We start from the raw sequence: 25,733 nt of genomic DNA, 5'->3' as shown, positions 1-25,733 counted from the left end.
CGATTGAAATTCGTTATTTTGAATAAATTTGTAAATTCGAAAATCCGTAAATAAGAAAAAAAACTGTAAAAATTCAAAAGAAAGAAAATCCGAAAATAAGAACGGAAATCCAAAAATTCGAAAATCCGAATAACTAACTTGTAATAACTAACTATTAAATTATAGGTATTGATATTTCCTTTAAAATTTGGCTGTTAGTGAATGTAACAAATTTATCTGAAGTTACGTATTATCCAAAGTAGCGAATGCCGCATCTAAACGAATGGAACATAACAAATTAATAATAAAAAGTTTACATTAATATTATTATTATTATTTAGTATTATTATTTTGTTACATTCCATTTGTTTAGATGCAGCATTCGTTATTTTGGATAATTCATAACTTCGGATAGTGAGTGTAATGAATACGAATTTATCAGAAGTTCCGAATTATTCGAAATAATGAATGGCGCATCTAAACGAATGGAACGTAACAAATTAATAATAATAAATAAAAAACATTATTATTATTATTATTAATTTGTTACGTGCCATTCGTTTAGAAACGGCATTCGTAACTTCGGATAACTTCGTATTCATTACGTTCACTAACAGCCAAATTCGAAAGGAAATTCCAATACCTAGAATTTAATAGTTAGTAATAGTTATTATTAGTTAGTTATTATTTCAGATTTTTGAATTTTGAGGTTTTCAAATGTTTGGCTTTTTATTCTTATTTTCGGATTTTCGTTCTTTTGAATTTACAGATTTTCAAATTTTCGAATCTTGGAATTTCCAAATTTTTTTCGGATTTCCAATTTTTTTGGGGATTTCTGAATTTTGGAAAAATTTGTTAAACGGGTTTGCGTTCATTTGAATATTTCCGAATTAATGAATTTGTCGAAAAACCAAATTTGGAACGAAACGAGTTGCATATGTCTACTTTGTAATAAGCCCTTCACTTAGCACCTATGGAAGGGTGGAAATCCTGATTGGATGTTAGGGGTCGGGACATTTGAGCAGAGCTCCTTTCTGCATTCAGTAGGCAAGGTCCATTTTCTGCAGAATACAAATACCAGGCAGACCGCGTTCCAGTCATTGTTCCTGCATTTCATTGCCGATGTATTGCCGCCATTGCTAATGCCATGCCCGTTTGTTCCTCGTGTATTGTCAGTGTGTTGCCCACATACAGGGCAATTTATTACAGTGCCATCTTTACAAATGTGGGACCAGATCAGACCTGTTTTCTATGAGAACTTTATTACTATAATTACATACTTGCCAACAGTCCCGGATTTGTTGGGATAGTCCTGATTTTTCGCCTGTCCCTTGAAGGCTGAATCCTGGGTTTTGTCCAGAGATCACAGCATGAAGCCCAAGACTGTCACTACTTTTACTACTATACTTAACACTTCTAAGTTTATAAACTACACCCCCAGAAACATGACTGTGTTCAGTTAGCTTGCGGTGATGTGATTCTACCACTTGGGCCATTCCCCCGAAAATCTGAGGCTTATGGGGTTTAAATTGTCTTATATCATAGAGTTCCAGGGTCAGCATGCATAGAACTACCAGAATGGATAAACAAGAGTGGGAATATGGTAAATTGATGGTGGTAAAGGAGGAAGGGAGGAACCTTTAGTAGGATCCTCCCACCGTTTGGAGTCTCCAAGAAACAGAAGAAGCCAACAGAAGACTCAGCCTGATAAGCTCCGCCTATAAATGAAACAAGACTTTTGCCAGGATGTCCCCCATTATATAATAATTTTTTCTCCTCCAGGTGTTCTATGGACTGAACAGTTCCACCCGATAAAAGCCATCGTACATTTGACGAAACGCTTCAGCAGATGTCTTCTCTCCGATTAGACTTATGTGATCTGTACAACATTTATCACAGTCTGAAAGTTGTTCGGATGCTCTGAGCTGTGTCTTGTCATGTGTGCAAGAAGATTGTGCTTCTTAGTGAAACATTTCCCGCACTCTGTACATAAATAGGGACGGTTACCTGAGTGAATCTTCTGGTGAGAAACAAGGTTTTCTTTGGTAGTGAAACATTTCTCGCACTCTGAACATGAAAAAGGACGCTCATCTGAGTGAATTTGTTGGTGTCTAATAAGACCTTCTTTCCTGGTGAAACATTTCCCGCACGTTGAACAGGAATAGGGACGCTCACCAGTGTGATGTCTTTCGTGTTTACGAAGGTTTCCTTGTTCAGAAAAACATTTTCCACACTCCGAGCAGGAAAAGGGACGCTCCCCCGTGTGAACTCTCTGGTGTTTATGAAGGTTTCCTTGCTCAGAAAAGGATTTTCCACACTCTGAACAGGAAAAGGGACGTTCACCTGTATGACTTCTCTGGTGGTTACGAAGGAATGCTTTTTTAATAAAACATTTCCCGCACTCCGTACAGAAAAAGGGACGCTCTCCCGTATGAATTGTATGATGTTTTTGAAGGCTTCCTTGGTCAGCAAAACATTTTCCGCACTCTGAACAGGAAAAGGGACGCTCACCGGTATGAATTCTCTGGTGTTTATGAAGGTTTCCTTGGTCAGAAAAAGATTTTCCACACTCTGAACAGGAAAAGGGACGTTCACCTGTATGACTCCTCTGGTGGTTACGAAGGGATGCTTTGTTAATAAAACATTTCCCGCATTCTGTACAGAAAAAGGGACGCTCTCCCGTGTGAATTTTCTGATGTCTTTGAAGGCTTCCTTGGTCAGTAAAAGATTTTCCGCACTCTGAACAGGAAAAGGGACGCTCACCGGTGTGAATTCTCTGGTGTACAAGAAGGTTTCCTTTATTAGAAAAACTTTTTCCACACTCCGGACATGAAGGACGCTCAATCTTGTGAGATCGCTGGTGTTTAAGAAGTGATTTTTTCTTAGTGAACGATTTTCCGCACACCAAACATGACAATGAGCTCCCTCCTGTGTGAGCTCCTTCATGGCTTGAAGAGGATTTCTTTGGATCGGATGGATCTGGTGATCTGTCAACATTGTGAGAACTTGACTTTAGATGGTCATCTGAAGTCATAGTATGGGATTTATCAGAGGATTCCTCAGGATTTGAAGGATCCATTGAACTTAGATGGACATCTGAAGCCATAGTATGGGATTTATCAGAAGATTCCTCAGGATTAGAAGGATCTATTGATCTTAGATGGACATCTGAAGTCATAGTATCGGATTTATCAGAAGATTCCTCAGGATTAGAAGGATCTATTGATCTTAGATTGTCATCTGAAGTCATAGGATGGGATTTATCAGAAGATTCCTCAGGATTAGAAGGATCTATTGATCTTAGATGGACATCTGAGGTCATAGTATGGGATTTTTCAGAAGATTCCTCAGGATTTGAAGGATCCATTGATCTTAGATGGACATCTGAAGCCATAGTATGGGATTTATCAGAAGATTCCTCAGGATTAGAAGGATCTATTGATCTTAGATGGACATCTGAAGTCATAGTATCGGATTTATCAGAAGATTCCTCAGGATTAGAAGGATCTATTGATCTTAGATTGTCATCTGAAGTCATAGGATGGGATTTATCAGAAGATTTCTCAGGATTTGAAGGATCCATTGATCTTAGATGGACATCTGAAGTCATAGTATGGGATTTATCAGAAGATTTCTCAGGATTAGAAGGATTCATTGATATTGTGCAATGTCACTATCTTCTATAGTACAATCTGAAGATATAATAGGACGTCTCTCCAATGTATTTAAATAAATACTGTCCATCTGCTGAAAAACAAATTTTTAATATATGTTATGTTAGTTTATTTACTCCTTGTATTCAGAAGTCATGTCTATTATTCAACACTTTCCCAGAGCTCTGCCATTAAACTTGGCACAATTATAACAGAACACAATGTACCTGTATATAAACCAGATTAGATGATACACCCAAACCATACTTGGTCACGGTATTAATGACATTTTTATAATGAAGAATAGTGATGGACCTTCCTTCACCTCATTTCCTGAAAACATGACAACCTACTGAAGAACGAGGATATACAGTTCTTATGATGTACAGTATTAGGGGAGGGGGGAGGGAAGGGCAATTTCCACTTCTGACATCACCAAAGAGATGGACATAATATTTAAGCCCCTTTCACACTGGGGGGGGGGGGGGGGGGTGGCGGCCGTAAAATGGCACTATTTTTAGTGCCGCTTTACCGTCGTTTTAGCGGCGGTATTCGGCTGCTAGCGGGGCACTTTTGCCCCCAACTAGCGCCCGCGAAAGGGTTAAAAACCACCGCAAAGCGCTGCTGCAGCAGCGCTTTGCCGGCGGTATAGCCGCGATGCCCCATTGATTTCAATGGGCAGGAGCGGTGGAGGAGCCGTATACACACCGCTCCAAAGATGCTGATAGCAGGACTTTTTTTAGCGACCTGCTAGTGCACCGCTCCAGTGTGAAAGCCCATTGGAGAGACGGCAGCGGCTCTTTCAGGGCGCTTTGTAGGCGCTATTATTAGCGCTGTAGCGCCTGCAAAGCGCCCCAGTGTGAAAGGGGTCTTAGTGTATAACATGTTCCACTAAACTGTCAGTGGACGTATTACAATGGATGGTCATAGACAGAGGACATATAGAAGATTGTCAGAGAGAGAAAACACGCTACGAGAGTGAAAAGAAAATGCAAAATAACAAAAACTATTAACCAAACAGATGACAGCTTGCTGGTCATGTTTTAGAGGCACAATGTTATATTGAGGAATGGAGATGGACCTTTCATATGGTGTACAGTATCTCCACCTCATTTGTTGGGAACATGACATTATATTGAGAAATGGAGATGGACCTTACATATGATGTACAGTATCTCCTCCTCATTTGTTGGGAACATGACGTTATATTGAGGAATGGAGATGGACCTTTCATATGGTGTACAGTATCTCCTCCTCATTTGTTGGGAACATGATGTTATATTGAGGAATGGAGATGGACCTTTCATATGGTGTACAGTATCTCCTCCTCATTTGTTGGGCAAATGACGTTATATTGAGGAATGGAGATGGACCTTTCATATGGTGTACAGTATCTCCTCCTCATTTGTTGGGCAAATGACGTTATATTGAGGAATGGAGATGGACCTTTCATATGGTGTACAGTATCTCCTTCTCATTTGTTGGGAACATTATGTTAAATTATGTCTATTCCATCTGTAGGGTCCGGTGGTCCATAGGTCTCCCCCAAATGCAGCTGTCCTGTCTATAAACCAGAGGCTCTGGATGGACAGTTGGATAAATGGATCTATATTTAGGATGTATCCGGTCTATAAACCAGAGGCTCTGGATGGACAGTTGGATAAATGGTTCTATATTTAGGATGTATCCGGTCTATAAACCAGAGGCTCTGGATGGACAGTTGGATAAATGGTTCTATATTTAGGATGTATCCGGTCTATAAACCAGAGGCTCTGGATGGACAGTTGGATAAATGGCTCTATATTTAGGATGTATCCGGTCTATAAACCTGAGGCTCTGGATGGACAGTTGGATAAATGGTTCCATATTTAGGATGTATCTGGACACATATTATAAAATAACTCCAATATACAGGATGTGATATGTCTGTAGTAGTGAATGTTGGAGATAAAAGACGTCACAGTGACTATGGAGGAAGAGGACGGAACATGACGGGCATGACGGGGGGATTACTGGGTGTAAATAGAAAATAAGATTACCTCCTCCGTGTGATCCGGTGATGTCTTCTCTCCGTCTCGTTCTCTCCCTAACTTCCTGTCTTTAAATTATATAACGCCTTGTCTTTGACTTACATCATTTCCTGTTTCTACATTACATCACTTCCTGTCCTTACATCACTTCCTATCTGAGCAGTCCTCTCGATCGAAGTGATATCACCATCTTGTGGCGATTTTAATAACTGCCTCCTGTGTTATGTTATAATATTTTTCCCTCTGCCCTGTAGGTCATTCTTCGGTTATATTTCATACATTAAGACACACGCACATTATACTTCAGTTCAAAATGAATATATAATACAGCATTTTATCTCTGTGGTTTCATTCTCTGGAGGCTCCTGCTGTGTTGTGTCTTTTTTTTAATTTTGTGCACACATTTTTTAAAATCTGCATTTTCAGCTGGAAATATTATAAATATAATAGAAAATAATAATTATAGAAATCAAGACCAGACGCCGCAGTTGTACTATGGCATGTTGGCTCTCCTAGGCGAATCGCCATCATTGTACGTCAGCTCGCGCAGGTGCATTTGCGGGCGATGCGCTCTCTGCACGAGCGTTCCCGCGGGTCAGGCAGACTCAAGTGTACAGAGGCAGAACTGGGATCTTCCTTTGTAAACAAGGCGATTCCCCGTTCTGACAGAAGACATGTCAGATATCTTCTGTCCCCAGTGATCGGGAACAGTGATCTCTGTCATGTCCCTGGTAGCCCATCCCCCCTACAGTTAGAACACACCCAGGGCACACACTTAACCCCTTCTAGTGTTAACCACTTCCCTGCCAGTGTCATTTTTACATTGATCATTTCCTTTTTTTTTTTTTAGCACTGATCAATGTAATAATGTCACTGGTCCCCAAAAAGTGTAATCTGGGGTCAGATTTGTCCGCCGCAATGTCACCATCCCGCTAAAAATCGCAGATCGGCGCCTTTACTAGTAAAATCAATAAAAATAAATAAAAGTCCCCAAATCTATCCCACAGTTTGTGAATGTGATAACTTTTGCGCAAACCAATTAATATACGTCTATTGCGATTTTTTTTTTTTACCAAAAATATGTAGAAGAATACAAATTGGCCTAAACTGATGAAGAAATTAGTTTTTTTTAATGTTTTTTTGGGGGGGGATATTTATTATAGTAAATAATATTGTTTTTCTTTAAAATTGACGTTTTTTGTTTATAACGCAACAAATTAAAAAAACGCAGAGGTGATCAAATACCACCAAAAGAAAGCTCTATTTGTGGGGAAAAAAAGGACATTAATAAAACTCACAGACCTCAGATACAGTGTGGTTCAGTCCTAGGGGGAAGTCCTTCCTGCTGGGCTCCTCCTCCAATTTTGTCATTGGACACATCAGAGCCAAGGCGGAGCCTAGAGGAAGTATCCCTGGACTCAGGCCGTGTATCATTGGCGGGGCAACTTTCCAGCTGCCATAGAGTGGATGAACTTGGTGTCAGGACACTCAGCAGGAGATGCATAAAATATAATCTGGGTGCCCGGTGCCAACGTACCCCTGAGATTAGTGGAGCCAAGTGCCTGAACTTGTTCTGGCACTGGGCTTTGGAACTCAGCCTAGATCAGGTGCAGTCTATTTTCTCCACTGTGGGTGCCACTCGAACGAGGAGAGAAAGTCAAGTGGATCATGGTTACTCTATGGTTTTCTGGGTTACTGTTGAAGTGATCCGATTGAATGCTGCCACCCCATGTAACTCTGGCAGCCATCTTGGTTTAGGCAGAGCCTGTTTAGGGTCCTGGCTCCCAGGCTTGGTGAGCATTTTGAATTTAGGTAGAGTAGGGACAGGTCACCCATCAGATAGGGATAGTGATTAGCAGCAGGGAGAGGTTCCAGATAAGCAGGGAGAGGAAAGGGACTCACCATCCTTCCTGGACACCAGGGATGAGCCGAACACCCCCCCCGGTTCGGTTCGCATCCAGAACATGCGAACGGACCTAAAGTTTGCGCAAACATTCGAACAACGTTAAAGTCTAAGGGACTCAAATGTGAGAAATCAAAAGTGTGAATTTTAAAGGCTAATATGCAAGTTATTGTACTAAAAAGGGTTTGGGGACCCGGGTCCTGCCCCAGGGGATATGTATCAATGCAAAAGAAAGTTTTAAAAACAGACGTTTTTCCGGGAGCAGTGATTTTAATGATGCTTAAAGTGAAAAAATAAAAGTGAAATATTCCTTTAAATATCGTACCTGGGGGGTGTCTATAGTATACCTGTAAAGTGGCGTGTGTTTCCCGTGCTTAGAACAGTCCCTGCACAAAATGACACTTCTAAAGGAATAAAAGTCATTTAAAACTGCTTGCGGCTGTAATGTAATGTCGGGTCCCGGCAATATGGATGAAAATTTTTGAGAAAAACAGCATGGGTAGCCCCCCCCCCAGCCCATTACCAGGCCCTTTGGGTCTTGTATGGATATTAAGGGGAACCCCGCAGCCAAATTAAAAAAAGGAAAAGCCGTGGGGCCCCCAGGCCCTATATACTCTGAACAGCAGTATACAGGTGGTCCCAAGAAAGACAGGGACTGTAGGTTTGTTCTTAAGTTGAATCCATTTGTAATTTTGAACTGGTACATTTTTTAAGTGTAGCTCAAGCCAAAAAAATCTATTTTTAAGCTTTTTGGATAACATAAGGAAGGGTTATCACCCCTGTAACATTTGTTTTGCTGTCTGTGCCCCTGTTCAGAATATTTCATCTCACTTTCTGTCCCAATGACAATTGGATTTAGAAAATTTGGGGTTTTTAGGGAAACAAGGATTGGTGATAAAGCATCAGTGGAGAGGAGACACATTTTTCCCATATTAACTCTTACAGGAGAGAATTTCCCTTCCTAGGGGTAGATTTCCTCTCACTTCCTGTTGTCTCCCTCCGTTTGTAAGTAGGAGTAGTTTGTAAGTCGGATGTTTGAAAATAGGGGACCGCCTGTATATACTATATGGCCTGCCCTACATACTCTGTGGAAAATTGGGCCTTAGGTGTTGGTACCAGAACACTGTAAGCCCTCACAGTTACTCTTGGTGGGCGCTGGAACAGGCCCTGCTGTGAAATATTATATCAAGAATTGTAATTACATGCCCCTGTTGAACAGGGGCAAAAAAATTGGGCCTTTGGTGGTGGTGGTGTTGCCACAACACTGTAAGCTCTCACAGTTACTCTTGGTGGGCGCAGGAACTGGCACTGCTGTGAAATATTAGATCAAAAATTGTAATTACAAGCCCCTGTTAAACAGGGGCAGAAAAATTGGGTCTTAGGCAGTGGTGGTGGTGCCACAACACTGTAAGCCCTCACAGATTCTGTTTTATGAGCGCAGGAACGAGCCCTGTGGGGAAATATTAGATCAAAAATTGTAATTACGCGCCCCTGTTAAACAGGGCCATAAAAATTAGGCTTTAGGCACTGGTGCTGGTGCCACAACACTACAACCCATCACAGATACTCTAGTTGAGCGCAGGAACGAGCCCTGCTGCAAAATATTACAGCAAAGATTGTAATTACACGCCCCTGTTAGAAACAGTACACCAGGAACGGTGTGCAGTGAGATCTAGCTAAACTGGATACAGTGGATATATATATAAAATATACACGAGTCTGACTGTATATATATATTAAATACACTGCAGCTAACTGAATCAACTGCCTGCCTGAAGTAGATTAGAAACAGTACACCAGGAATGGACTGCAGTGAAATCTAGCTAACCTTGATACAGTTGATATATATATATATATATATATATATATATATATATATATATATATATATATATATATATATATACCAGTCTGACTGTATATATATATTGAATACACTGCAGCTAACTGAATCAACTGCCTGCCTGAAGTAGATTAGAAACAGTGGAGCAGGAACGGTCTGCGGTGAGATCTAGCTAATTGAATAAACCGCCTGCTCAAAGTAAATGAAATGACACTCTCTCTCTCTCCGCCAGCAACACACTACACAAGGCTGACATGCAGGCGGCCTTATATAGTGTGGGGCATGGACTTAACCCCCTGATCCATAATTGGCCAAAGGCACCCTGCTTTGGCCAATTATGGCTCTCTTTGGTTACGGCGCTGTGATTGGCCAAAGCATGCGGGTCATAGTGCATGCTTGGTCAATCATCAGCCAGCAATACACTGCGATGATGCAGTGCATTATGGGGCGTGACGCGCCGCTCGAATTTGGCGCGAACGCCCCATAATGTTCGATCTTCGTCGAACGATCGAACAGCCGATGTTCGAGTCAAACTCATGTTCGACTCGAACTCGAAGCTCATCCCTACTGGACACCTCATTTGGGTACAGACCTTAAAATAGATGCTGTCGGCACCCGTGCGTCCTCCTCTGCCGCACATCGCTGTTGCATTCATGGAGTTTTCATGGTCAGGTGCCTGAATTGCTGAATTTTACCAATTAAAAGCTAAGCTTTCCATTAATTCTGCAACCGCTTACCTCACTCTTATCATGGCTGTTTAAAAACATGTATCCATTACTTTTGCCTTACTTCCTGGACATACTTTAGGTCATGACACAGGAAGGAGTTAATCAGCTGATCTCATTAGCACACACCCTGCATTATCTACCCTCAGCTGGTCAACTCCTTCCTGTGTCATGACCTATTTTCTGACCAGGAAGTAAGGCAGAAGTAATGAAGAAGTGTTTTGAACAGCCATGAAGAGCGTGAGGTAAGCGTGTGTAGAATAAATTAAAAGCTGTTTAAGTACATTAACGCTATATTGGTATATAGGGGAGCTGGAATTTAGATCCATGTCTCCACGCTTTATTGTGCTGACAAATCACTTAAAAACACCTTGCCCCTAGCATTTCTGGCCATGGCCATCTTAAGTAAGGGCAAATTATTAATTTAGCTTACTTTCTGGATTCCTTCTGCCCTTAGCTCAGGTATGTAGGCAGAAATGTGTGCATAGCTGAGAAACCCCCTTCTGAAGACTCCTGAGATGTATGACACCGTTTGCCTAGGCATGGAACCAGGAAGTAACTAAAGAAATGCGAAAAACAGTTTAAAACATGTAAACATGATATACTTTCCTATCTGTTTACTAAGGTAATCTGCCTATTCAATCTATGAGGGGCTTATTGAAACTAGCTGCTGTTTTTTGACTGGATATTGACTTTTTGCAGGTCCCTTGAGTTAATGCGGGGGCTTTTGGAATATTAGTCGCTCAGTTTTAAAGGGAAATTGTGGACGCTGATGCCTCCAATTAAACCATATACAGCAGGTTATGGGTATTTTTGCCAAATTATATATTCGCGTTTTTACTTTTTGTATTTTGTATATATTGCTCGGGCTTACTAACCAAGCCTTTTCCCTCTATACGTAGGTTTTTGGATTACCTATTACTCTCCAGTTTTGAATACCACTCTCTATGGGACACCATATGATCCTTTCTTTTGGGGTTCCCTCCTGATCTCTTGTCCTCCCGGCCCTATCCATCCTATATTTGTTATAATCCGTTTCAATACAGGTAAATATGTGCTCCCTTATGTACTTGGTCCTTCTGACCCCAGCCAACTTTGGGATTGAATAGAAGTTTTGTAATATCTTATAGATGCTTGTACATTTTCTATATTTATTGATTTCTAATTATGTGTATTATTGTTTTTCAGTAGACAGTGCCTGACAAATGTAAATCTCCTGAGGAAGCTACTAAATCAGTGGTGAAACATGTAGAGAATTTTGTCATCTTTGCACATTCTGAAACTGTCTTTTATCGTTTGGATGGATTATGTTCTATTGATTTTAATCTTTGTAAAAAAAAAATTATTTTTGATATTATATTGTGTGTTTTGCACCTTAAAAGTCCCAATTCCTTTTCTATATACTGTTAATTGTTTACTAAGGTTCGCAGCAGAGGGATTCAAAATAGTCAATGTTGATAAAGAGAGTGAAGTTCTACTTTAATACAAGTTCTGTTCTGGGTAACTGGACTCTGAGGCCGGGTTCTCACATATGCGGCTCGCAGGTTCATGCCTGGGGTCCGGGTCGTTCCTTGTTTACTGGTTCAGGTGCAAATCAGGTCCAAATTTTTTGCCTGAATTCGCACCTGAATTGGACACAAAGGACCCTTTTTAAATGCGGACCGCGGCCGCCTGAAAGCTGTGTGAACCGGCTCCATTGAGAGGCGTTTACACGCGCCTGTCATGCGAATTGGATGTGGGGAAACCCGCATTCAATTTGCATATGTGTGAACCCAGCCTGAGCGTTTGCTGCCACCGCAACCACGCTGCACCTCCCCACATGCAGGGGATGCCAGGATTTTGTTGAAATCTCAGGACGGTCCCACAGAATCCGGGACAGTTGGGATGTAGGACATGACCACCTTGTGATATATAAATACTGCAGCCCAAATTATGTTTCATCATTTCACGTGGTCCATTCTTCTATCAGTTTACATCGATAGTTCCACACACAGATTATACCTCACATCACATCCAGACAATAAAAAAATAAAACAAAAAACAATAAATTGATAGAGTTTTAATATTTATAAATGTGAAACTAAAGAATGAAAAAAAAATGAACATTAAAATACAATACATGAGGCTCAATTCACAAAGCTTGACTGCCTTTGTAATAGACATGTGGACTGCCAAAAAATGTGTTAGTTTTCGTTTCTATTTTTTTTTTTCGGGTCGTTCGTTATGATTGAAATTCGTTATTTTGAATAAATTTTTAAATTCGAAAATCCGTAAATAAGAAAGAAAATTCAAAAATTTGAAAGAAAGAATATCCGAAAATAAGAACGAAAATCCGAATAACTAACTAATAATAACTAACTATTCAATTATAGGTATTGAAATTTCCTTTCAAATTTGGCTGTTTGTGAACGTAACGAATACGAATTTATCCGAAGTTACGTATTATCCGAAGTAACAAATGCCGCATCTAAACAAATGGAACATAACGAATTAAGAATAAATAATAATAATAAAAAGTTTTTGTTAATAATAGTATTATTATTTAGTATTATTATTTTGTTACATTCCATTTGTTTAGATGCAGCATTCTTTATTTTGGATAATTCATAGCTTCGAGTAGTGAGCATAATGAATACGAATTTATCCGAAGTTCCGAATTATCTGAAATAACGAATGGCGCATCTAAACAAATGGATTGTAACAAAATAATAATATTAAATAATAATAATATATATATATATATATATATATATATATTATAATAAAATAATATAATAATAATAATAATAGTAACAAATTAATAATAATAAATGAAAAACATTTTTATTATTAATTTGTTACCTTCCATTCGTTTAGAAACGGCATTCATTATGTCGGATAATTCGTAACTGGGGATAATTTGTAACTTCGGATAACTTCGTATTCGTTACGTTCACTGACAGCCGAATTCGAAAGGAAATTCCAATACCTACAATTTAATAGTTAGTAATAGTTATTATTAGTTAGAATTTTCAGGTTTTCACAATTTTGGCTTTTTATTCTTATTTTCGGATTTTCGTTCTTTTGAATTTTCGGATTTTCGAATTTATGAATCTTGGAATTTCCGATTTTTTTTTTTTTTTTAATTTTCTTTTTTTCAGATTTCCGAATTTCGGAACAATTTATTAAACGGGTTTGCGTTCATTTGAATGTTTCCGAATTAACGAATTTGTCAGATTTTGTTGAAAAACAAGTTCAGGACGAAACGAATTGCACATGTCTACTTTGTAATAAGCCCCTCACTTAGCACCGATGGAAGGGTGGAAATCCTGATTGGATGTTAGGGGTCGGGACATATGAGCAGAGGTCCTTTCTGCATTCAGTAGGCAAGGTCCATTTTCTGCAGAATACAAATACCAGGCAGACCGCGTTCCAGTCATTGTTCCTGCATTTCATTGCCGCCATTGCTAATGCCATGCCCTTTTGTTGCCCGTGTATTGTCAGTGTGTTGCATCAGTCAGTGCCATCTTTGCAAATGTGGGACCAGATCCGACCTGTTTTCTATGAGAACTTTATTACTATAATTACATACTTGCCAATTGTCCCGGATTTGTTGGGATAGTCCTGATTTTTAGTCGCCTGTCCCTTGAAAGCTGAATCCTGGGTTTTGTCCTGAGATCCCAGCATGAAGCCCAAGACTGTCACTACTTTTACTAATATACTTACCACTTATAAGTATATAAACTACACCCCCAGAAACATGACTGTCTTCAGTTAGCTTGTGGTGATGTGATTGTACCACTTGGGCCATTCCCCCGAAAATCTGAGGCTTATGGGGTTAAAATTGTCCTATATCATAGGGTTCCAGGGTCTGCATGCATAGAACTACCACTCCGCACACTGCATTTTTATTTTAAAGCATGCAGAATGGAAAAACAAGAGTGGGATTATGGTAAAGTGGTGGTGGTAAAGGGGGAAGGGAGGAAACTATAGTAGGATCATCCCACCATTTGGAGTCTCCAAGAAACAGAAGAAGCCAACAGAAGACTCAGCCTGATAAGCTCCACCTATAAATGAAAACATGAGTTTTGCCAGGATGTCCCCCATTATATAATAATTTTTTATCCTCCAGGTCTTCTATGGACTGAACAGTTCCACCCGATAAAAGCCATCGTACATTTGACGAAACGCGTCAGTTTGTTTTCTCTCCGATTAGACTTATGTGATCTGTACAACATTTATCACAGTCTGAAAGTTGTTCGGATGCTCTGAGCTGTGTATTGTCATGTGTGTAAGAAGTGTGTTCTTTTTAGTGAAACATTTTCCGCATTCTGTACATAAATAGGGACGGTCAGCTGAGTGAACCTTCTGGTGAGAAACAAGGTTTTCTTTGGTAGTGAAACACTTCCCGCACTCTGAACATGAAAAACGACGCTCGTCTGAGTGAATTTGCTGGTGTCTAACAAGGCCTCCTTTCATGGTGAAACATTTCCCGCACATCGAACATGAATAAGGACGCTCACCTGAGTGAATTCTCTGATGAATAACGAGGTTTTCTTTCCGAGTGAAAGATTTCCAGCACTCTGAGCATGAATAAGGACGCTCACCTGAGTGAATTCTCTGATGAATAACGAGGTTTTCTTTCCGAGTGAAAGATTTCCAGCACTCTGAGCATGAATACGGACACTCACCTGCGTGATTTCTCTGGTGTTTACGAAGGTTTCCTTGTTCAGAAAAACATTTTCCACACTCCGAACAGGAAAAGGGACGTTCACCCGTGTGAACTCTCTGGTGTTTATGAAGGTTTCCTTGGTCAGAAAAAGATTTTCCACACTCCGAACAGGAAAAGGGACGTTCACCTGTATGACTCCTCTGGTGATTACGAAGGGATGCTTTTTTAATAAAACCTTTCCCGCACTCTGTACAGAAAAAGGGACGCTCTCCCGTATGAATTTTCTGATGTTTTTGAAGGCTTCCTTGGTAAGTAAAACATTTTCCACACTCCGAACAGGAAAAGGGACGTTCACCGGTGTGAATTCTCTGGTGTATAACAAGGTTTTCTTTATTAGAAAAAGTTTTTCCACACTCCGGACATGAAGGACGCTCAATCTTGTGAGATCTTTGGTGTTTAAGAAGTGATTTTTTCTTAGGGAATGATTTTCCGCACACCAAACATGACAATGAGCTCCCTCCTGTGTGAGCTCCCTCATGGCTTGAAGAGGATTTCTGGGGATTGGATGGATCTGTTGATCTGTCAGCATTGTGAGAACTTAGATGGACATCTGAAGTCATAGTATGGAATTTATCAGAAGATTCCTCAGGATTAGAAGGATCTATTGATCTTAGATGGTCATCTGAAGTTATAGTATGGGATTTATCAGAAGATTCTTCAGGATTTGAAAGATCCATTGATCTTAGATGGACATCTGAAGACATAGGATGGGATTTATCAGAAGATTCCTCAGGATTAGAAGGATCTATTGATCTTAGATGGACATCTGAAGTCATAGTATGGAATTTATCAGAAGATTCCTCAGGATTTGAAGGATCCATTGATATTAGATGGACATCTGAAGTCATAGTATGGAATTTATCAGAAGATTCCTCAGGATTTGAAGGATCCATTGATATCAGATGGACATCTGAAGTCACAGTATGGGATTTATCAGAAGATTCCTGAGGATTAGAAGGATCCATTGATATTGTGCAATGTCACTATCTTCTACAGTACAATCTGAAGATATAATAGGACGTCTCTCCGATGTATTTAAATAAATACTGTCCATCTGCTGAAAAACAAATTTTTTATATATGTTATGTTAGTTTTTATACTCCTTGTATTCAGAAGTCATGCCTATTATTCAACAATTTCCCAGAGCTCTGCCATTAAATTTGGTACAATTATAATAGAACACAATGTACCTGTATATAAACCAGATTAGATGATACACACAAACCATACTTGGTCACAGTATTATTGACATTGTTATAATGAAGAATAGTGCTGGACCTTCCTTCACCTCAGTTCCTGTCAACATACTGAAGAACGCGGATATATAGTTCCTATGATGTACAGTATTAGGGGAGGGGGGAGGGGGGAGGGAGGGCAATTTCCACTTCTGACATCACCAAAGAGATGGACATAATATTTAGTGTATAACATGTTCCACAAAACTGTCAGCGGACGTACTACAATGGATGGTCAGAGACAGAGGACATGCTATAGGAGATTGTCAGAGAGAGAAAACACGCTACAAGAGTGAAAAGAAAATGCAAAAAAACAAAAAATTTTATCAAACAGATGACAGCTTGCTGGTCATGTTTTAGAAGCACAATGTTATATTTAGGAATGGAGATGGACCTTTCATATGGTGTACAGTATCTCCTCCTCATTTGTTGAGAACATGACGTTATATTGAGGAGTGGAGATGGACCTTTCATATGGTGTACAGTATCTCCTCCTCATTTGTTGGGAACATGACGTTATATTGAGGAATGGAGATGGACCTTTCATATGGTGTACAGTATCTCCTCCTCATTTGTTGAGAACATGACGTTATATTGAGGAATGGAGATGGACCTTTCATATGGTGTACAGTATCTCCAACTCATTTGTTGGGAACATGACGTTATATTGAGGAATGGAGATGGACCTTTCATATGGTGTACAGTATCTCCTCCTCATTTGTTGGGAACATGACGTTATATTGAGGAATGGAGATGGACCTTTCATATGGTGTACAGTATCTCCTCCTCATTTGTTGGGAACATGACGTTATATTGAGGAATGGAGATGGACCTTTCATATGGTGTACAGTATCTCCTCCTCATTTGTTGAGAACATGATGTTATATTGAGGAATGGAGATGGACCTTTCATATGGTGTATAGTATCTCCTCCTCATTTGTTGAGAACATGACGTTATATTAAGGAATGGAGATGAAGCTTTCATATGGTGTACAGTATCTTCTCCTCATTTGTTGGGAACATTATGTTAAATTATGTCTATTCTATCTGTAGGGTCCGGTGGTCCATAGGTCTCCCCCCAAATGCATCTGTCCTGTCTATAGAGGCTCTGGATGGACAGTTGGATAAATGGTTCCATATTTAGGATGTATCTGGTCTATAAACCAGAGGCTCTGGATGGTAGACATGTGCCATTAGTTTCGTACGAATTTCCAGAAATTCGTACATTCATGAGGATCCGAAATATGAATTTTTATGCATACGAATTTTGGAACGAAATACGAAATTTTGTTTACGAACTTCGGATCCAAATTCAATTACAACAGAATCGGACAAAATAAGAATGTTCGTTTATTACGATTATCCGTTATAATGAAGTTAAAAACCCCAGGAAGTCAGCACAGCACAGGGATGGTGGGAGCCCCTCCTAACTGGCACAACGGGTGTAGAGACCCGGGAACTCAGCACAGGGATGGTGGGAAGGGAACCCCTCATAATGAACACAGCGGGTGTACAGACCCAGGAACTCAGCACAGGGATGGTGGAAACCCCTCATAATGGGCACAGCGGGTGTACAGACCCGGGAACTCAGCACAGGGATGGCGGAAACCCCTCATAATGGGCACAGGGGGTGTACAGACCCGGGAACTCAGCACAGGGATGGTGGAAACCTCTCATAATGGGCACAGGGGGTGTACAGACCCGGGAACTCAGCACAGGGATGGTGGAAACCCCTCATAATGGGCACAGCGGGTGTACAGACCCGGGAACTCTGCACAGGGATGGTGGAAACCCCTCATAATGGGCACAGGGGGTGTACAGACCCGGGAACTCTGCACAGGGATGGTGGAAACCCCTCATAATGATAAATTCATCATAACGAACATTCGTAAATTGTTACGAAAAGTTAACGAGCCTAACGAAAATTCGTATTTCGTAAGAATCCGAATTGAATTTCGGAGACGAATTACGAAATACGAATTAATTCTAATCTGAAACGGAATGAAACAAATTTATTGACGGCGCACATGTCTACTGGATAGACAGTTGGATAAATGGTTCTATATTTAGGATGTATCCGGTCTATAAACCAGAGGCTCTGGATGGACAGTTGGATGAATGGTTCTATATTTAGGATGTATCCGGTCTATAAACCAGAGGCTCTGGATGGACAGTTGGATAAATGGTTCTATATTTAGGATTTATCTGGACACATATTATAAAATAACTCCAATATACAGGATGTGATATGTCTGTAGTAGTGGATGTTGGAGGTAAAAGACATCACAGTGACTATGGAGGAAGAGGACGGACATGACGGGGGGGTTACTGGGTGTAAATATAAAATAATATCTTATTACCTCCTCTGCTGCCAGTTCCAGCAATGTCTCCTCTCTAACTCATTCTTCTCTCTCTCCAACAACTTCCCATCTTTCCCTTATATAACGCCTTGTCTTACATCACTTCCTGTCCTAACATCACTTCCCGTTTAAGCGTTCCACATGCAGTAAGTGATATCGCCATCTTGTGGTAATTTTAATAACTGCATCTTATGTTCAAAATTTTAGTACACACACAATATATTTCCAAATTTTGTGTAAAAAATTAAAAATTAGGCTGTATCGAGTATATTGGTATCACATGTATCAGGCCCAAAAACCGTGTGCTCTCCTAAAAGGATTATCCAAGAATGCCTTGTAATATGCAGGTCACACTTGATGACCTCATCACAAAGTGCAGAGGTCATAGCTGCCATAATTAATAAGGGCATAACAAACACACCACATCAAAGGTCAGCAGATATAGTAAGTGAGTAAACAGGTAGGGTGGTTATCACATCACTACATTATAATGAAAAAAAATAATTTGCTCTTTTTGAAGGCCTTGATCTTTAAACCCATGGACCTTTTGTAAGAAGAACAATAGCTCTATCTCATTTGTTGGGAACATGACATTATATTGAGGAATGGAGATGGACCTTTCATATGGTATACAGTATCTCTGCCTCAATTGCTGGGAACATGACGTTATATTGAGAAATGGAGATGGACCTTTCATATGGTGTACAGTATCTTCTCCTCACTTGTTAGGAACATGACGTTATATTGAGGAATGGAGATGGACCTTTCATATGGTGCACAGTATCTCCTCCTCATTTGTTGGGAACATGACATTATATTGAGGAATGGAGATGGACCTTTCATATGGTGTACAGTATCTCCTCCTCATTTGTTGGGAACATGACATTATATTGAGGAATGAAGATGGACCTTTCATATGGTGTACAGTATCTCCTCCTCATTTGTTAGGAACATGACGTTATATTGAGGAATGGAGATGGACCTTTCATATGGTGTACAGTATCTCCTCCTCATTTGTTGGGAACATGACGTTATATTGAGGAATGGAGATGGACCTTTCATATGGTGTACAGTATCTCCTCCTCATTTGTTGGGAACATGACGTTATATTGAGGAATGGAGATGGACCTTTCATATGGTGTACAGTATCTCCTCCTCATTTGTTGGGAACATGACATTATATTGAGGAATGAAGATGGACCTTTCATATGGTGTACAGTATCTCCTCCTCATTTGTTAGGAACATGACGTTATATTGAGGAATGGAGATGGACCTTTCATATGGTGTACAGTATCTCCTCCTCATTTGTTAGGAACATGACATTATATTGAGGAATGGAGATGGACCTTTCATATGGTGTACAGTATCTCCTCCTCATTTGTTGGGAACATGACGTTATATTGAGGATGGAACGGAGATGGACCTTTCATATGGTGTACAGTATCTCCACCTCATTTGTTGGGAACATGACGTTATATTGAGGAAGGGAGATGGACCACATACCTTCCAAGTTTTGAAGTTGAGAATGAGGGACACTTCAGATCTGCTGTAGTGTCCCACAGCAAAATGTGGGTGTGGTTAAATAGTTGGTGTGGGTAAATTTTGATGGCTGGGAGGGGACAATCATCTGGCATCCCCTGGGTTACCCAACTGCTACAAATAAAACTAAAGAAAATTCCAAGCTCAACTTACTGACCAGTCTGCAACCAATCAAATTATCCAATTTGCATTAAAAAAACAGGGGTTTAGTTTGCACACATTCGCAAAACATGCATAAGCTGCAGAGCCACTTCATGGCCCCCCAGTATTATCTGCAGTCCTAACTCTAAATTGTGGGAGCCTCCACAGTGGAAGCAAATGCATTATAAGGAGGCAGCTCACCCCTCCTTCAAAGGTACAGGAGCGCACTGGCCACCCAGCATATAGCACAATGGCGGTGAAGGTGTTCAGTGCGTCCCTTCACCAGTATTCCAACAGTACCAACAAATGGCCACTGCCCCCACCTATAACTGGCCTTGCAGCAAGGAGCACATGGAAGGGTGACCAGGTAATTTGGTTGGTTGCAGGTTGGTCGGGTTGAACTGGGAGTTGCAGGTTGGGAGTTGAACTAGGAGTTTTCTTTTGGTTTTGTTTGACATGCGTTGCCCTTCCATATGCTCCTTGCTGCAAGGCCAGTTATAGGCTGGGGGCAGTGGCCATTTGTTTGTCCTCAACCGCTACCCCTTTTGCTGCAGAGGTAGCACCAGGGGGTGTAGACATGCTGCGGCCATGATGCTTTTCTTCTCAGCTGCGGCATGAATGATACCTTCTGCTGAACACATCCCGTTCCAGTGAATAGTGCTGCTCTGCAAGCGCCCCACAACTGCGTGCAATGCATGTGGTTGCTGCATGCTAGTTTCAGGGTTGAAGAGGTTAAAGCAGGCAGCGAGGAGGCAATGCAACAACACCTTATTATCTGATAAATGTTCTCTAAATGCTGATCACTCTTCAGAGACCAAAGTGGGAGCAAACCCTTCCTTATTATTTCTTTTAATTATTTTTTTCTTACAGTTTTTAGAATTTTATTTACTTTTTTTTTTTTTAATTGAATTTTTAACAGAGCTTTGGTGAGATATCAACGATCTAAACAGGCCCCTGCTATCTCACTTTTGAGATTAAGGGGCTGAGGATAGAGATTCCAAAGTTCCTTTTCTCTGCAGCCTTAGCTGCACAGGACAGTGAATGAATAGGAAGTGCTCTGAGAGGCTTCCGATTCATTTACAAACTGAAGCATAGGACACACCCTTTACTATGCTTCAGTTATGAATAAAACACGGTAGCGATCAGTACCCATCGCTCACTGTGTTCATTCCGGGAAGGAAGGGACCCAGTAAATATAACATATTTTGCAGCCTCCCACTCTCCATCCTGAATCCCTGTGCCCTTGCAGCACCTGACAGCCAGCGGGAGAGAGTTCTTTGCCATGAGGTGCCATGTTGAACTTCCAGTGACCAGTATGAGAGAGTGAGAGCGATAACACCAAATTGAACACACCTGCTCCCCATTCACACCCGAGACCTTGTAACACTAATGTGTTACATGACACCGGGGAGGGAAAATGGCTAATTGGGCCCAATTTGGACATTTTCACTTAGGGGTATACTCACTTTTGTTGCCAGCGGTTTAGACATTAATGGCTGTGTGTTGAGTTATTTTGAAGAGACAGCAAATTTACACTGTTATACAGAGGGCGAAAGTCATCAGTCCTGCAGGGGCCAGCACACAGGAGAATTAGGAGAACAGTGGGGGGGGGGGCACGCTGGGGGGATGTCAGTAATTAGTGTGGAGGGGGGTCAAGAAAAGTGCTGGGTACAGACACTGTAGATTCTCCTGCATTCCCAACTGTCCCGGATTCCGTGGGACTGCTCCTGCAGCACAGGCAGCTTCTCCTCCTCTGATTCCCACCGACTGTGCTGCAGGAGCAGTCCCTCGGAATCCGGGACAGTTAGAAGGTACATCAGCACCACCTTGCGATATATAAATACAGCCTACATTTTTTTCACCTTTTTTTACCAGCTTCTTTGTGGTTCATTCTTCTCCCAGGTTACATCGTTGATTCCACACACAGATTATAATTCACATCAAATACACACACACACACACAATAAAAAAAAAATTAAAAATAAAACAAAAAACATTTTCTTGAAATCCCGGGACAGTCCCACAGAATTCGGGACAGTTGGGATGTAGGACATGACCACCTTGTGATATATAAATACTGCAGCCTATATTATGTTTCATCATTTCGTGTGGTCCATTCTTCTATTAGGTTACGTTGATGATTCCACACACAGATTATACCTCACATCAAATCTGGACAATAAAAAAATAAAACGAAAAACAACAAATTGATAAGAGTTTTAATATTTATAAATGTGAAACTAAAGAATTAAAAAAAAAAAACAAACTGAACATTGAAATACAACATATGAGGCTTAATTCACAAAGCTTTATTACAAGTAGAAGGGTCGGCTTTGTAGCCATGTGACTGTACGAATCTCATTGGAGTTTTTTTATGGATATATTTTTTTACATCACTACCAAAGCAACAATAAAAGCGAAACTAAACCCATCGATTGGAATCGCGGGGGGTGGAATCGCCAAAATTGTGCCCGCTATTCCAAAATTGAGTGCCAATCGCTACTATCGTTCGGGGTGCCAGCTTCACACCTTTAAAAACCGGTTGAAGTTTGTTGACCAAAATACGCACATTAGCATGAAAATCGCCCATACAAAATCTTAAGCGGTAACCTGAGTTCCCACTACCGGAAGTATGAATGGGGTCTAATGGTTTAAAAAAAACAAATTGCCCTCCCGGCCTGCCAGGAACGTGAGGGCGCCATTCACACTTGGCGATTTGAAAACGCGGGGAGGGGGGGAGGTAAGCGTTGCAATTTTTTGCCCGCGATTCCAGATCGCGTGGCAAATCGCTGCAAAACGTGCGTCACACGTTTGGGTGCCATTCATTCGAAATGGCACCCAAGCGCGATGCGATTTTGACACGATTGTCTCTCGGCCATGCGCCCGCCTTTAAAGATCGTGCTAAGCTTGTCGCCCAAAAACGTGCAGGAGTTTCTATATACATAGGGCAGCCTATTCTTTTCAAAGCATGACTTTCCGAATGGCGAGGAAATTCGCCCACACAAAATTCCGAGCAGGAATGCGAGTTTCCGCTACGCGAAGCGTGAATGGGGTCTATTGGTTTAAAAAAAACAGTTACATTCCCGGCGTGCCAGGAACGCTAAGGCCCCATTCACATTTGGCAATTTGGAATCACGGGGGTTGGAATCGCCACAATTTTTTGCCCACGTCGCGATCGCTGCATTAAACACGTTATGTGTACGTTTGAGTGTTATTCTTTTTAAATTCTAACGACTGTCGCGAGGCAAAATGCGCCTTTAAAAATCACGTGAAGCTTGTCGCCCCAAAAACAAGCGGGAGCTTCTTTTGGGTGAGAAACGCGCATAGGGCAGCCCATTCACTTCCATGCATGATGCGCAGAACGGCGCGAAAATTCACACACACAGAAATTGTGAGAGGGAATGCGAGTTCCCGCTACGTGAAGTGTGAATGGGGGCCTAACTGTCACATTTTGCTTGTCCTCTCATCCAAACTGTCAAACCGTCCAATGGCTGTTGCAGACCAAAAAGAGACCAAGATGGCAGCTTCCTTGGATGAAAACGATAGGAGGGTTTAGTTCCGCTTTAAATACCTGCCGAGCATGCTCACTTCTGATAGAGAACAGAGCCTACTGGGGCATGCGTGATACCCACATTAATCTGCCACCATCCTCCTTATTTTTGGAGTCCTCTACATTTACCGCCATCATTGTGATGGAAACGTCAAGTCACGCGTGTTCGTACATTTTGTTCAGGTGTTTTTTTATTGTACTTTGAAGGTTAATTTTCTACTCATAAAACTTTAATTACATGGAACTCCATGAATGTTTTTCACTTACAATGCTGTGAAAAAAGTATTTGTCCCCTTTCTGATTTTTATTTTTTTGGGATATTTGTCACACTTAAATGACTGGGGATCATCAAACAAATTGTATTATTACACAAAGATAACCCGAGTAAATACAAAATGCTGTTTTTAAAATGATAGTTTCATTTATCAAGGGAAAAAAGCTGTCCACTCACATAGTGTAAAACCGACAAGATTTATTCAAGTTTAAAAAAACACAAAATGCACACTTACAAAGCGTAGTAGATAAAATAGCCTTAAGTCCGGTTCCTTGGTCACAGGAGCGCGGACAAACCCGTCCTACTGGAATACAACTTGCTTGGGGGTGACATCAGCGCGTCGTCTGGCTCCGCCCTACGTGTTTCGTGACATCATCACGTCTTCCAGGGGCCCCTTACGCTTTGTAAGTGTGCATTTTGTGTTTTTTTAAACTTGAATAAATCTTGTTGGTTTTACACTATGTGAGTTCCCTTCATATATTTTATGGTACCTTTGCCCTGGGTTTCGCTGGTGTGGCTGACGATGAGATGACCTCTAGTGGACGCCGTTAACAGTTTCCATTCTCTGGCTCACAAGGTTATCTGCTTGCTGTGATCCTCTGTAGTGGGGGGTCATGGCCATCTGGTAAGGAGTAACCCCTTCCATTCCCGGTGGTGGACCCTTCCTTGTTGTCACGGATTAACATTAATTATCACGTGGACTTATTTTTTCTATATTCTGCTGGTGATTTGGAGTCACTAGGATATTTTATTGAAGTTTCACTTGATGGGACTCTTTTTGATTATAATCAAACTTTTTTTTTATATTTATCTTTATTTACACTTATTACTAAAATCTTCTTTCACTATAGATTTTTATGGTATGTTATATAGGTATTAGCGCAATTCCTTATTTTTCCTAAATTTTGCTTTGTTTGAACCATTTGGAGGTGGACTTGCTGTTGTGTTTCGGATAATTGTCCTGCTGCATAACCCAAGTGCACTTGAGGTCATGAACTGATGGCCGGACATTCTCCTTTAGGATTTTCTGGTAGAGCTCAGAATTCATGGTTTCATCAATTATGGTAAGTCGTCCAGGTCCTGAAGCTGCAAAGCAGCCCCAGACCATCACGCTACCACCACCATGTCTGACTGTTGGTATGATGTTCTTATGAAATGCTGTATTCGTTTTAAGCCAGATGTAATGGGACGCACACCTTCCAAAAAGTTAAATTTTTGTCTCATCAGTCCACAGAATATTTGCCTAACTGTCTTGGGGATAATCGAGATGTTTTTTGGTAAATGCAAGATGAGCCTTTGTGTTCTTTTTGGTCAGCAGTGGCTTTAGCCTTGGAAAGCTCCCATGGAGGCCATTTTTGCCCAGTCTCTTTCTTATTGTTGAATCATGAACACTGATCTTACTTGAGGCAAGTGAGACCTGCAGTTATTTAGATGTTGTTCTGGATTCTTTTATGACCTCCTAGAGGAGTCGTCGTTGTGCTCTTGTAGTAATTTTTGTAGGCCGGCCACTCCTGGGAAGGTTCTCCACTGTTCCAAGTTATCTCCATTTGTGAATAATGGCTCTCACTGTGGTTCACTGGCGTCCGAAAGCCTTAGAAATGGCTTTGTAATCCTTTCCAGATTGATACATGCCAATGACTTTGGCATGTATTCATCTGTTCTTGAATTTCTTTAGATCACGGCATGATGTGTTGCTTTTTTGAGATCTTTTAGCGTGCTTCACTTTCTCAGACAGCTTCTATTTAAGTGATTTTTTGATTCAACGGGTCTATCAGTAATCGGGCCTGGA

At 40.8% G+C, this 25,733-nt stretch overlaps 2 protein-coding genes across 2 annotated transcripts in view; both read right to left on the bottom strand.

The window, feature by feature from the left end:
- The window catches only part of LOC141105444 (uncharacterized), a 49,005-nt gene extending 30,436 nt beyond the window's left edge, over positions 1-18,569 (bottom strand). Inside the window, exons 1-3 of the mRNA XM_073595299.1 lie at positions 18,440-18,569; positions 14,334-15,901; positions 1,853-3,646 (exon numbers count right to left, since the gene is read on the bottom strand). Coding sequence (XP_073451400.1) covers positions 1,853-3,646; positions 14,334-15,809 — 3,270 coding nt within the window. The 5' untranslated portion in view covers positions 15,810-15,901; positions 18,440-18,569. The remainder of the gene's footprint in view (positions 1-1,852; positions 3,647-14,333; positions 15,902-18,439) is intronic.
- The window catches only part of LOC141104742 (uncharacterized), a 352,606-nt gene that overhangs the window by 237,217 nt on the left and 89,656 nt on the right, over positions 1-25,733 (bottom strand). The window lies entirely within an intron of this gene.

The sequence above is a fragment of the Aquarana catesbeiana genome, linkage group LG08 (genome assembly GCF_042186555.1).
Source record: "Aquarana catesbeiana isolate 2022-GZ linkage group LG08, ASM4218655v1, whole genome shotgun sequence".
Taxonomy (NCBI): domain Eukaryota; kingdom Metazoa; phylum Chordata; class Amphibia; order Anura; family Ranidae; genus Aquarana; species Aquarana catesbeiana.
The sequence above is the reverse complement of the archived record's forward strand: the minus strand, read 5'-3'. Positions and strand labels throughout refer to the sequence as shown.